We start from the raw sequence: 13,671 nt of genomic DNA, 5'->3' as shown, positions 1-13,671 counted from the left end.
CATTTCATAAAAATATAAATGTTATGTTCGTGTATTATGTTTATTATTGGACCTGTTTACCTAAACTTATTCGTCACATTATACATAATTGTACGAGATAATTCCATACATTTCTCTCTTTCAGGCTTTCTGAGTTTTATATTTATAACGATATCCTCAATAGTCGGCTATACACCCCGAGATATAGCTGGGAATCGGCTGGACGAAGGACTGATTTCAGCATTTTATTAGTATAGCATTGCATTTTATTTCATTAATAAAAATTCAAATTCCAAATCATTTATTTTAATTAGACCACCTACAATGAGATATAAACTTCACACCTACTCTTTAAAACAGAATTTACATTTTTTTATATAAGTTGAATAATTATATGTGAAGACAAGGTACTCATAGAATAACACACACAGTATTGTAAGTATACATGTTCCTCACATATTTACAAATATCGAAACCGTAGAATATTATACATCAAATGTTATACAAGAACAATAAAACAGTGTGTTAGACAAAAATAAAATATTTACATTTTGTAGTTACATTATAAAACAAAAAATAATCAACAACAAGTAAAACTTATATTTTGCGTTATTTAAAACATGACGATGCCCCAGGAACCGTACCATTACTTTGTAACTTGTATACTCCTGAGATAAAATTCGACAAATAAGTCAATTAACCGCTTGGTCACTAAAGTAGATACAGGAAAATTTATCACAGATCGTTCGCTTGCCTTAAGAAAATCACTTGTGTGGACTCGATCTTTTGCCAGTACGCCAGTTACTTACCAGTAACGTAAGATACTGGGCATACATCATCTATTTCACTACAACAAGTGTTGCTTGCCTTTGCCTAGTTTACATTAAGAAAACATTACATAATGTATGTCATATCCGGCCTGTCTGTCTACACAGGAAGATTTTATTAGATTAATCACTACACTACGCTAGCAAGTAGCAATTACTATCGTGCAAGACGTGTCAAATAATATTCGAAATTTTATGCATAATTTATTTAATTTATTGTTAATAAAGTAAGCCGGAAGGACTCATTAATATAATATGCGATAGTTATTATTAGTTTTTGATTTAATACAGAAAAACAAACATGTCATTGTTAGATATTCATTATTAAACGAAATGTCTAAATACTTATGTGATACTGTAAATCGAAGAACCCACTAAGCAAATAATAAGACGCTAAATTAACACACACTTAGAACGTTCACAGTTTTATTGTAGTTAAAATCAAGTACAACGAAAGATCAGAAGATTATTATTTTTATCTATCTGTGGTGTGAGATAATCTAAACAAAACTCTAACATGTCTGCTTCGTCTTAAAGAAATCTTCCTAAACGCATAATAACGCGAAAAATCGTAGAAGTTACATTGAACAATTTTGAAAAATTTATTAAACCTCTCAGCCAATAAACATATTTTTGGTCTCTTTCTATCGTATGTGTTCGACTGTGGTTTTAAGAGAGATCAGTGCTAAAGTTAAAGTTGTGTACAACTAATAAGACTGATATAGGTTGAGGTAATGATTGGTACTGACTAAGCGTTCTAATCTTATGTTTGCTCGGTCGTGTCTAGAAAGATAGTAATGCATATTTAACAAAGGAAAATGTCGTGATAGATTCGTGGTATGTTCCGTTATGACGTTTCTTACGTATAACAATATTTATGCCAGAATGTTTTTTTGTGAGCAAAATTTTAAAGGTTCTAAATTTTCCAAGATTCAAATTTAAACAGATAAAGAAATGCCTAGTCCTAACAAGGTTGTCGTGCCACTTATTTTTTTAATATTAAAATTTATTTATATTAATTTCATTCGAAATTTTAATATCTTCTTTTTAATTTCTTCGATGACAGAATTTATCATTTACTTTAAGAGAACTAGTGTAATTTTGAGAAGGTTTGAACCTTGAAGCTTTTGATATTTTCTATATTCGCATTTATATGTAAAGTAAAGTCTCAGTAAAAAATAAAAATATTTATTCAGTTTTAAAGTTAAAGCAAAATAGTTCTAGGTACGTGTTACATTATATTGAATTAGGCTACCTTACAGGCAAAGTTGTAGCAAATGTGAAAAACCTTCGCGAGAGAAGGTCGCGTATCTTGCAGTGATCTCTCGAGCAATCACAACTGATAACACAAGATAACATCAGTGCCAGTGACATTGTAATCATTGTTAAAGAAAAGAAAATTAAAATATTGTTATAGTAGTGGTTGGAGTTTTAACTAAAAAATTCAGATATTAACCTGGTTTGAGATCACAATTTAATATCACACGGGTTATTGTGAAATAATAAAAAATCATGGAAAATGATAACCTAATAGATAGTGAATACCATCAAATAACTCAAATATATGATGAGTGTTTGGAATATCTGAAGGATTACAAAGATTTGAGTGAAAGTGATGATCCTGATTACGAAAGTATCAAGGAAAAAAACACTGATAACGATTTAAATTGTAAGAAACAAGAACATTTAAATGAAAATTATGATACAGATGAACCTCAGATAGGTTTTAATGTTATTAATGAATTAAAGTCGAATGAAAGCATACATTCAATATTAGGAGAAGCTAAATCAGAGAGGTTGCGGCGACTATCGAAACAGTTGCCAAAAATTATAATAACCAATAGTAATTCTAGTTTGGAACAACGAGAGAAAGTCAATCATTTTGTACCAATACCGTCTGTAATTAAAACGCCACCTTCGAGAAAAAGGTAAGTATAAGAAAGAATCGTAGTCATAAATAAATTAACATATAACGTAAATTTAAGATAAGCAATATAATATTTACACATAAGCCATGTAACAAGAATAATAAAAAAAACTAAGATTTAAAAGACGAACACGCATCTAATATAACAAATAGTGATATCCAGATTTTAATAAAATATGTTATTAAATCAAGGTTAAGATTATAATAATCTATTTCGGAATGCCTAAAGAATTTCTTTGATTATTTTTCAGATCAGAGCCATCTTTTCGCAGACGTCACTGTGAGTATCCAAAGCGGTTAGTGTCCAAGGACGGAGTGGAAAATATCGCTCTGATATCAAACGTACCATTTGGAAAGATACGACTGTTAAACGATACTTTTCATACACTGGTAAGAACTAGCTGCCTTTTAGTCACCAGTTCTTTTTAGGTTCAATAAATTAACCACATCTCTCAAATCAGCAACCTTCTAATGCGCCCATTACCATCAGACACTCAATTTGTGGGATAATGTTACATAATTATCATTTATCAAATCAAATTAAAATATCACTTATATATAGGTAATATAATGTACATTTAAGAACTATATTCTGTAATATAATATAATAATAAGAGATGCACTGGACAGAAAATGGTAGAGACAGCTTGTCAGCTTCTGCAGCTGCAGCAGAATGATTCCTTGCTGACCAGGGGGATCAGACACGAACCTACTGACTGCTAAAGAGAGAGAGTTGAACATAATTAAAAAAATAAAGACTCCAGGACACACGAGAAGAACTAGCAAGAAATACTTCTAATTTTTTCCCACTCTTTTATTCCTTGCCTATAAGAAACAATGATACACAGAAATAAGCCTAATATCAGTAATAAAATACAAGCAATAAGAAAATTACGTAAAATTTCTTTCTAAAAACTTCAGATAAACCTTCGCTGGCGTTGGATTGTGATGGGAACCGTCTGTCTCCATTTCGCAATCTGGCTGGTCTTTGCAGTATTCTGGTACATCTCTGCTCTGGCACATTACGATTTCGAACCTGAACCTCCACAACGCCTCTGCGTAACTGGTGGAAAGGATTTTGTTACCATATTCTTGGCTTCTGTTGAGGCACAGGTTTGTCTAATATTAAATTGTGTAAAATAAACATTACTATAACTATAATTTGAACCTTAATTTCAAAAATAATAAATTTGATTTGTCCTTCACTAGAGCGAATTTGGCTATTCAATGTGTTGATTCGTTCGGTCTCTTTGATGACCTAAAAGCACTTATTTAATAAAGGAATGCGATCATTTAATTCATTACTAAAATGAGGAAATTATAATTTCAGACGACCATCGGATTTGGTGATCGAGCAATTGATGAAGAATGTCCGGAGTCTATATTTCTTTTTGTCATGCAGGTATTTTTTAAATATATAATTGGGCGACACGACGACTGTACTGTACTGTATAGAAAAGTGCCTGATACCAGAAATCATAGCTTTAAAAGTTTACTGTTCTGTATATTTGTAATTTAATAGTATGCGTTCTTCATCACATCACATATATTAACAGCGCGACCGTTAATGACATTGAAATGATTAGTGCCATTTATCACTGGAATATACTTTTCAGTTAATACTTGGAACCGGGCTGTCTGGAGTTCTTACATGTGTGGTGTATGCAAAGTTAACGAGACCTGAGAAACTCTCAAGAGATGGCGTCGGGTTTAGTAAGAAGGCCGTGGTAATGATCTCATGTTTTATTAATCAGTTATTTAACAGATTATAGTGTTCATGCAAAATATGTTCACGAAGAAACCTCTGCCAACGAATGATGCTTTGTTATATGGCTTAAATATTGCTCGAAGTAACTTCAATCTTACATAGATTGATACCTGATAATGCTCAAATCAAATTTAAGGGAATCAATGTGTATACTACTGCAGTTGCACTTACACGAATATAGATTATAGAATGCTTATAACACTTATGAACGACCATTGTTGTAGTTTGCTACTATCAGCACGCAATTCAATTTGCATAAATTCTGGAAGATATAATACATTGTAATGCTATTCGTGTTTCAGATAAGTATGCGAGATGGCCGCCTTTGCCTCATGATCAGAGCATGGGATCTCAACTACGACCATATTATATGTTCGGAGTTTAGCGCTCACTACATACACACAAGAAGGTATAATGTTTCTAAAACAAAACTTAAAAAATTAACTAACTAACTAAACTTAAGAATACGAATTTCAGATTTTCACAGCAAATAACTTTACATAAGTATGAATTTTTGTCTTTTAACTATCGTGAAATAATTTGGAAATGCATTTGCTACTAGACTGTTTTCAATCTAAGGTTCAATATTTATTTTCTCTTAACCATGGTAACTACCATACTACTCCCCTCCCCCATCCTTACATTAACCTATATTAAAAGATTTGCTTTTGTTTTTACTACGCCAATAATTTTATATATACATTTAAATAGAAGGGACACTAAAACGTGAGCTACCCATTACTTCCAGAACAAAGGAAGGTGAGGTAGTACGCTACTACGCGGAATCGTTAAAGCTGCAGCAGCGTCAGTTCCTGCTGTGGCCTGTCACTCTTCTGCACGTCATTGATGCCGACAGCCCACTTTACACATTCACACCTCAAAATTTTGCTGATAACAGGTAACTTTATTTCTATTTGAAACTGAACCATGAAACATTATAACTTATTAAATATATGTTGTATATACGTAGCCTACGTAGGCTTGATTGGTACTTTGCTTTATTTATTTGCTTAAAATAGTTTAGAGACGGGTATAAATAAAAGTAGTAAATAAATATACTATGAATGTAATAAAGGAATCGTTAGTTTCTCTCTCTCTCTCTTGTGGTGCCTGTCAATTTGCTAAAGGTTGGCAGTCAATCTTCGGAAATTCTTCTTGTTCATTGCCAATCTGAACAATTATTCCACTAACTAGACCTATTTTGCTTCTTCTAGATTCCATAGGCGATGGTATCATTGTTCATCAGGTGAGCCTTCTACGAGTTTCCCCTTGACCTATAAAAAAAAATGACCTGCAAAAGTCGATACTGCTGGTTACTGAAGATTTGGAGAATTTCCATATGCCTATTTAATTCAAATTTTAACTTATCTCTTTTTTTATTCCAGTTATGAAATCACAGTAAGCCTGAAAGGTGCATCAGCATCTATGGGTACATATACTCAGAGCCAGAGTTCATATCTACCAAGAGAGGTGGTATGGGGCAAGAGATTTCCCCCCGTCGTCAGGTCAGTGATTCAATAATAGTTGCTATCGCGTGGTGATAGATTTAAATATGAATTCGTCTTGTGTGACCCCATTAATAAGATATAAAGGAACTTATTTGGACGATAGGAAGGATGCCGTCAAAAATATTAAATGTAAAATAAACATATTATGTGATTCTGTGATGTTAAGTGTATGCGTTCCCCAAAGACGTAACTAAAATTTTTCTTCCATTCAGATACAATACAAAGAAGCAGAAATATGTAATTGAGCATAATAAATTGGACACAATGGAGGCAGTGGATACTCCTTATTGCAGTGCCTATGATCTTGATAAGTATGAATTAATCTTTCACAGTTTTTTATAAGTAATAAGCCTTTTTTATGGTAATTTATATATAATTTTTATATACAATAGCGTGAAATTTGTAAGAAAAGACAACTTAAATAATTTAATAAATGTTAATATTCGCTAGATGTTTCCATTTAAATGTGTAGTTACAACGTCTCTCGTAACTATATACTAAATTAGAATAATAATTTTATTTTCAGTTCAAGGCCATCTTCGCGATCCAAGTCTCACCGACCTGGTACTCCTGGCAGCTTCAGCGAGAAGGTGTCAAGCTTCGAACTGCAAAGGAGTTCATCGTTTAGGAGCAATAAGAAATCATAACATTTTTCGATATGATTATATCATTATTATTCATTGAAATAATTGTATTATACTTTTAATAAAGTGATTATCTGCCATTTATTATTTAGGCTAGCGAGCCATACCAAGTTTAATCAATAAATCAGAATAGTAACTCAACGTATCTATGTCCAATCGGAACATTTTTTAGCGTTTTATGCGCATTTGCGTAAATCACGTAGAATTCTTAGATATAATTGAAGTAATTTTCCATGCAAATCTTTGCTAAGTGTAAATAATTCACCGACCTACATTTCACGCCCGTTTATTGAAAACATTATATCTTATTATCCTTATCTCGACACAATATCTTGACACGAGATAACACATCTATTCTCATCGAAAATAAACTTGGAATAACTATTTGACGTAAAACGGGGCTAAGTTAAAGACAAAAGACAACATTTTATGAAACATATTAAATTAAATATTGTTAAAATAAATCTGTTAAATAACTAAGAACATTTTTTAGTAACAAACTAATGAAGCTACGCAGTAAATTGGCTATTTCTTATCAAAATTTATCTTATAGATAATTTAAAGTGTTTTGCAAATTCAAGACTCGAAAACGACCGTCTCATTAGTGAAATGTCATATTAAAAGATACCAATAAAGTGTTAGTGAAATATTATGGCGAATAATTACGAATCAGAAAGAAGAGGTAGCAAAAATAGGGTCCTAGAAAGGTCCCTGAGCTACTCAGAAGCAATTGGAAATTCATCTGGTCGATCTTCCATAGAAATACCAAGAATGACTCAAACAGAAGTGTATACTAATGAAGAAATAAAGAAGCAGTACAGGATCTCACAGACATATGTCGAAGGTAAGGCAATAATCATAAGGTTAACTGGAATAAAACATCAAACTTAAGTTATATTTATATTAGAACGCCTAATCTATATTAAAGCAATTTACGTAGAAAATTGCTGTATTATTTTGTACGCAGGATGTACACTTTTTTCCTCTACTAGCTATGATGAAACATAGACATGATGTATCTGATATCAGACACGAATAACGATTTCTCTGAATAGAAAACACACTCATATTATGTACATGACATATGTAATCACTGTATTAAATATTCGGTGCGATAATCCTTTTTTGCATTAGTAGCACTTAGCAGTTCTGATTTAAATTAAATTGATACTTGCTACTCGTATCGAAAACGCACACATGTAAGCACACTGAAAATATAGGTTTCTTTGAAATTATATGCGAAGTATTTCCAAAAATATGATAGAAATAGATTATTTTATTTATCAAAGCAATTAATAACGTTTTCTTATCTGTATTACACTAATAAAAAGTAATTACTAAAGAATCATTAAAAATATCTTCACAATCCATGACATGACAAACTTACGTTTTTAGGAAAAGAAATCGCGTTTCCTTGCCTCAAAAACCTTGATACAAGAGTTCCGATCAGCTATCAAGGAGGAGGATACGTTGATTCACCATCAAGTGACGACGAACAAGAAGCAGACAATGGTCTAGTCATGACAATTGATGTTGAAACTGAGAGCCCTAAATCGTCTGAAAAGAGGCACACTTCCGATGCATCCACTCAACCCTTGGTCAGTTCAAGTCCTCCAGACCAAATCTACGAAAGTATTGAGCCAGATACCTACAATGACAGTACGTACAATGAGGTACCATCACTCTATGGTTACTCGACACCGTATACAAGTAGACGAAAGCGGATTGGGAAAAAACGTACGTAAGTAGAGTGTAATTTATTGCCAATCTGACTTCTGAAGCAAATACCAAGGCCTATTTACGCAGTTTTTTAAACACAAAATACAAATAATGCAACAGATTACATGTATTATTGAGGCCATAATTAATTATATAGATTGTTTAACAAAGTGCTAAACGATTAAAACAGTTAGTTATTTCGCTAATTTCAGTCGTCACCATGGCATTGGCAGACAGATTCGTTCACGGCGTGTGGTATTCAAGACTGGAGAGGAAAATGTCCCCATCAGAAGTAATATCCCCGCAAAATCTATGAAATATATGAGGGACATTGTTAACACTGTTGTAAGTAGTTCGTTATTAATAAAAAACTCAAATACGTGTAAACGGTAAGAATTATGTTTTCGTTGAAGTTAATTCAGCAATATAATTTAGAATGTTTTTATTATTTTGCACACAAATCAGTTGTAGAGATACGAGTCGGAAAAAAGTCTACGTCACCTTTAAGGTCTTTGGACCTTAATTTAAAAAAAACAAACAAAGCCTGTTTGGTCTTGCTATAATTGAGTCTTATTTTATGAGTGTAATTTTAAAGTCCTTAACCTTGTTTTACTATAGTAAAATAGATCTAAAGTAAAACAGGAATGTACAACAGAATTATAAATACATGATATTTGCTTATCTACCGTAACTATACCTATAGATTTTTAAATAAAAACATTTACCAAAAACGACGATAGGCAGGCACGGCATTTATGGCCTTAAATCAAAATATTTTTACATTCGATTTGTACTGCCACTATCTTTTTTTTGTTTCTCTTCGACCATTTTGAATTGAATCATCTTTTAATCATGTGCCACAGAAAACCCAATTCCTTAAGTCCTTTACTTATGTTCTAGATGTATGTATGAAATGATATACCCAACCTGTTTAATAAAAGAAACCCTATATCTCCTTTCAGATCAATAGTAAATGGCGTTACCTGTTGCTACTACTGGTCGCAGCCCATTTCACATTTTGGCTGTTCTTTGCTAGTATTTGGTGGGTGGTGACAGCTTCTTATCAAGAGGATATTGGCGATGGAAAACCTCATTGTGTAACAGGCACGTCGTCCTTTGCTGGGCTCCTGATGATGGCTGTTGAGACTCAGGTATGTACTACTAATATCTGATGTCCAGGTATAAATGTAAATTAACATTGTTTTAATTATAATAAAACCTTATAAGGATTTCTCAATACGTATTGATTCAAAGTTAAACTTGACGAAAATATATTAATATTAATATAATTTTTTGTACATTTTAGATGACAATTGGATATGGAGTTAGATTTCCAAATGAAGAATGCCCTGAAGCTATTATTGTCATGGTGTTAGAGGTAACTATATATCTCAGTTATGAGTAGAAATAAAAAATATACTATTAGATTCAACTCTAGTTCTATCAACTGTTTAAGGCACAGTAAATTGAAGTTTGTAAAAGTGTAATTTATGTTTTGTGTGCAGATAGTGGCGGGTACAGCTTTATCCGGTGGTCTTACAAGTTTGCTCTTCACAAAACTTATACGACCGAACAAACATGTCAGCTCAGTTGGATTCAGTAAGAAGGCTACGGTAAACATTTTTCTCCTGATCCATCCGTACCCGCAGTACCTAATATATATATTTTTCTTAAATTATAATCTATAAACTCAAATTAGGCTTAGGTGCTGGCTCTTTAAGAATATATTTCCACATCATAACACTCACAACAGTTGCAATTGCTAATTAATTTTATTAAGAATTGTCTTTCGCCTAGGTATGCCTTCGTGATGGTGATATGTGTCTGCAATTCCGCGTTTGGGATTTACTCAATTTACATCTAATTGGAAGCAGCATCACAGCCTATCTACTAAAACCAATCAGGTCAGGGATTTTACATACAATACATATTTTTAACACGCCCTCCTCTAAATATATGCTCTAGTAACCCAAATATATATGTTTTTCTTAACAATCGTTGACAAGCAAAATTGTTGAACTTTTTACCTTCTAGACTATTCTATTTTATTGGATAGAAGTAGAGAAGAAATATAGTCCCACTTCCATACACATACTTACCATAGGATTTTGTTTTCAGAACATTGGAGGGAGAGTATGTCTCCAACTACATCCACCAACTGAAGCTAAAAGAAAGCAATTCGTTCCTTCTATGGCCTATCACAGTTGTACACATAATTGACGCCGAAAGTCCGCTGTATGACCTTTCAGCTCAAGATATGATGGATTACAGGTAGTTTGAATGACAGTGTGTCAGTGTGGAGATTGGATCAAGGAATATACGATACATTGGGCTATTCTGATTTAGGGTTCTGCGTTGATGGTGCAGGTCTCGTATATCAATCAATACTAAAAACAAGACAAAAAAGTATTTGACAAGTAGGTCTACATGTAGTAAAACAATATATCTTTTTTTCTATACATAGGATTAACTTCGCAGGTTCGAAATAGTGGTATGTCTTAACGGCTCATCCAAGAGTATGGGCACATGTACACAAAGCAGAACTTCCTATTTATCCAAGGAAATCATTTGGGGATATAGGTTCAAAAATGTTTTAAAGTAAGTAACGGCTGGTGGTTATTGTTAGTTTAACATGCCTAAAACGTAATAATTATTCATCACAACTAGCGCCATAAATACTTTTTTACTTGCATGATTATAAAATTTTACATATTTACATGTGTAAATATAAAATTTAAGTTTTAAATAATTAAAATGTGGAATAAAACTGGAGTAGATCAGTAAAGTATGTTTACTACTCCAAAACTCAGTAACCTAGCAAGCAAGACAATTGTAGAGTGCTATTTCCTATTACTATAAGCCTTAGTCAACTAACGAATATTTTGTTACGTTTATTTATTTCCAAAGTGTAACGAGTTTTAAAATTCAATTCATTCAATGGCTATTTGATGTCTTTTAGATCTATTTTTTAGATGACATGATATAAGTTTAATATTTATAGGTATTGCAAGAAAGAAGAAGCCTACATGATAGACACAGATAATCTTAATACGGTAGAGCAAGTGGAAACACCACTCTGCAGCGCCAGTACATTAAAAGGCTTGGAAATTGACATGAAAACTGATCTTCCGGAATCATTGTCTCAATGTGAAGGGTCGTTGCTCTCTAAGGACGATTCTCTTTCTCCAGCTATGAGTAGGACTGGAACTCAAAGGAGTTATGGATGGAATTATAGAAGATTTATTACAGATAGACAAACAAGAGAAGAATAAACATCGTGACGACTTAACCTAGGCTAAATTTATTTAAATATTTTAATTAAATTATAGATTTTTCATTTTCAAGAGTTTGTAATGTTATTAATTACAAGCATAACATAAAGTGACAGTTTTTAGTGATATTTTTTTATCATAGGGACATATTTGTAATATTTAATCGTATAACAGATTAAAATAATTTTCTTTTAAAATTAAAATCAGTTGTGACTCAAAACCCACCGGTTTCAAATTGGCTCGCTGTAAAATGTCGAAATGACTTGATAAGGTTTTGTAACATCAAATAAGATTATATTTAATGACTGAAAAGAGGTGACATACAACACTGTTTTATATTTACCTAAGATTAATATTCTTCAAATATGTAGTTGTTTATTTGCAAATGTTTCCCCACATAAACGAACTGCATTGCACAGAATAGTTTTAAGAGTTGTCAATACGGGTAAAAATTGATGTTAAAATGTTACACACAATATTCATTAAAATTGTCAATTTTAGGTAAAGATCAACGTGAGACAGTAACAGACCGAAACTAATCTTATTTACAAATCCTCGACATCAGTATGGTACAAGTCAGAGATATGCCTCAACGTCGAAATATAAATAGTGCAAATATTCGTTAATATTGAAATTTTATTTCAAACTATTAATAATTTGTGTTTTTGTATGTTTGTAACGATTAAACTGGATAAAAGATGGACACTTGAAACAACAATGACTGGATCTACTGGAAGGATGAATAAGATAGCAAATGAACGGAAAGATGGACATGATGGAGATGAAAACTGGATGATTGTTGTCAAGACAAAATGAAATGGAAAAACATGGAGGAGAATATCCCACCAAGGGCCATAAAAATACAAATACAAATGATACTTTATTAAGAAATATACACTAACCAATTGTTGAATGTATTAATAATAAACTTATAATAATAATACCAAAAAATTAAACGGAAAAACAAAAATTTAAAAAAAAATAGTGCAATACAAGATTATCCCTGACAAGGCCGCTAGAAATTTACTCTTACTAGATTATTACTATTACATATATTAATTAAATGAGTCACGGATGCATCGTCAAGTTTTCCGTATTATTAATGTAGTTGTTTGTTCTGAAAATACTTGTCAGCACGTAATTGGGTATTGATGAGATAATTAGTCACGAGTCAATTATTTCGGAATTGCAAACTTCTTATCCAGTTTTAGTACCTATGGTAACTATTAACCAAATTGATAAGAGAAGCTGATGACAGATGGAATTGTTAAGACGTTTCTGTGTGTTCCTTCCCCTCTTTTGTCATCATGCAGCGATGTTTTGAAATTTCTGAACAAAACATTTATTTATTTTAAATTAATATTTATGGGTAATACAAGTCCAATGATGTAAGATAATTTAATTAAAAGCTTGTTAGGCATCCATTTTATAAACATTTTTATAACCAACAAATAAAAATTAGATAGATCATAAGATCTGATAAATCTCGAGACGATTATTTTGTTTATATCTTAGTGATTTTATTCTCTTGCTCCTAAAAATTGGAAAACGATACATTACTGAAGGAATTACATTCATTCTTCCATAGCATAAACCGATAACTTTCGATATATTTGTGTAATTTCAAATAACTTGAACGGACTTTGAGCCCGTAAATAATTTAGGTTGTTGAAAGATAAAAAATAAAGCATGTTTAAAAATAGACAAAATAGGCATAAATAATAGCCTCATAAGGTGACAACTGGGACAAAGAATGCCTTTCCTTAGACAAACAAAACAATTAACGAACGGAAGATTTCATTGAAATTGCCCTTTATCAAATTATACCAATCACGCTTAGTGTAGGAGTTGAATTAATGTGTTCTAAATTAAAAGTAATTGAGATTCAAAAGATTTTTAACAGGACTACAAAAACTTAATTTATTCATTAAATTAAATGATGAATGAAAGCCCCATAGTTGTATTTATGAAATAAATAACTAAATAGCGGATCCATTTGTTTTTAATTATTTTCTTTCTAACAAAGG

At 31.9% G+C, this 13,671-nt stretch overlaps 2 protein-coding genes across 2 annotated transcripts; both read left to right on the top strand.

Moving 5' to 3' along the window:
- Nucleotides 1-2,068: 2,068 nt before the first annotated feature.
- Nucleotides 2,069-6,733, top strand: LOC111001371 (ATP-sensitive inward rectifier potassium channel 11-like). Its single transcript, XM_022271254.2, has 10 exons — nucleotides 2,069-2,734; nucleotides 2,985-3,123; nucleotides 3,655-3,846; nucleotides 4,064-4,135; nucleotides 4,350-4,460; nucleotides 4,804-4,910; nucleotides 5,250-5,399; nucleotides 5,887-6,006; nucleotides 6,222-6,320; nucleotides 6,536-6,733. The coding sequence occupies exons 1-10, from the start codon at nucleotides 2,319-2,321 to the stop codon at nucleotides 6,654-6,656; spliced, it is 1,527 nt and encodes a 508-aa protein (XP_022126946.1). The 5' UTR covers nucleotides 2,069-2,318; the 3' UTR covers nucleotides 6,657-6,733.
- Nucleotides 6,734-6,932: 199 nt separating this feature from the next.
- LOC111001370 (G protein-activated inward rectifier potassium channel 3) lies at nucleotides 6,933-12,745 on the top strand. Its single transcript, XM_045632217.1, has 10 exons — nucleotides 6,933-7,497; nucleotides 8,049-8,394; nucleotides 8,585-8,717; nucleotides 9,335-9,523; nucleotides 9,679-9,750; nucleotides 9,878-9,985; nucleotides 10,170-10,276; nucleotides 10,491-10,643; nucleotides 10,851-10,970; nucleotides 11,374-12,745. The coding sequence occupies exons 1-10, from the start codon at nucleotides 7,305-7,307 to the stop codon at nucleotides 11,642-11,644; spliced, it is 1,692 nt and encodes a 563-aa protein (XP_045488173.1). The 5' UTR covers nucleotides 6,933-7,304; the 3' UTR covers nucleotides 11,645-12,745.
- Nucleotides 12,746-13,671: the final 926 nt, after the last annotated feature.

This window comes from Pieris rapae, chromosome 18, assembly GCF_905147795.1.
Source record: "Pieris rapae chromosome 18, ilPieRapa1.1, whole genome shotgun sequence".
NCBI lineage: Eukaryota > Metazoa > Arthropoda > Insecta > Lepidoptera > Pieridae > Pieris > Pieris rapae.
The sequence above is the reverse complement of the archived record's forward strand: the minus strand, read 5'-3'. Positions and strand labels throughout refer to the sequence as shown.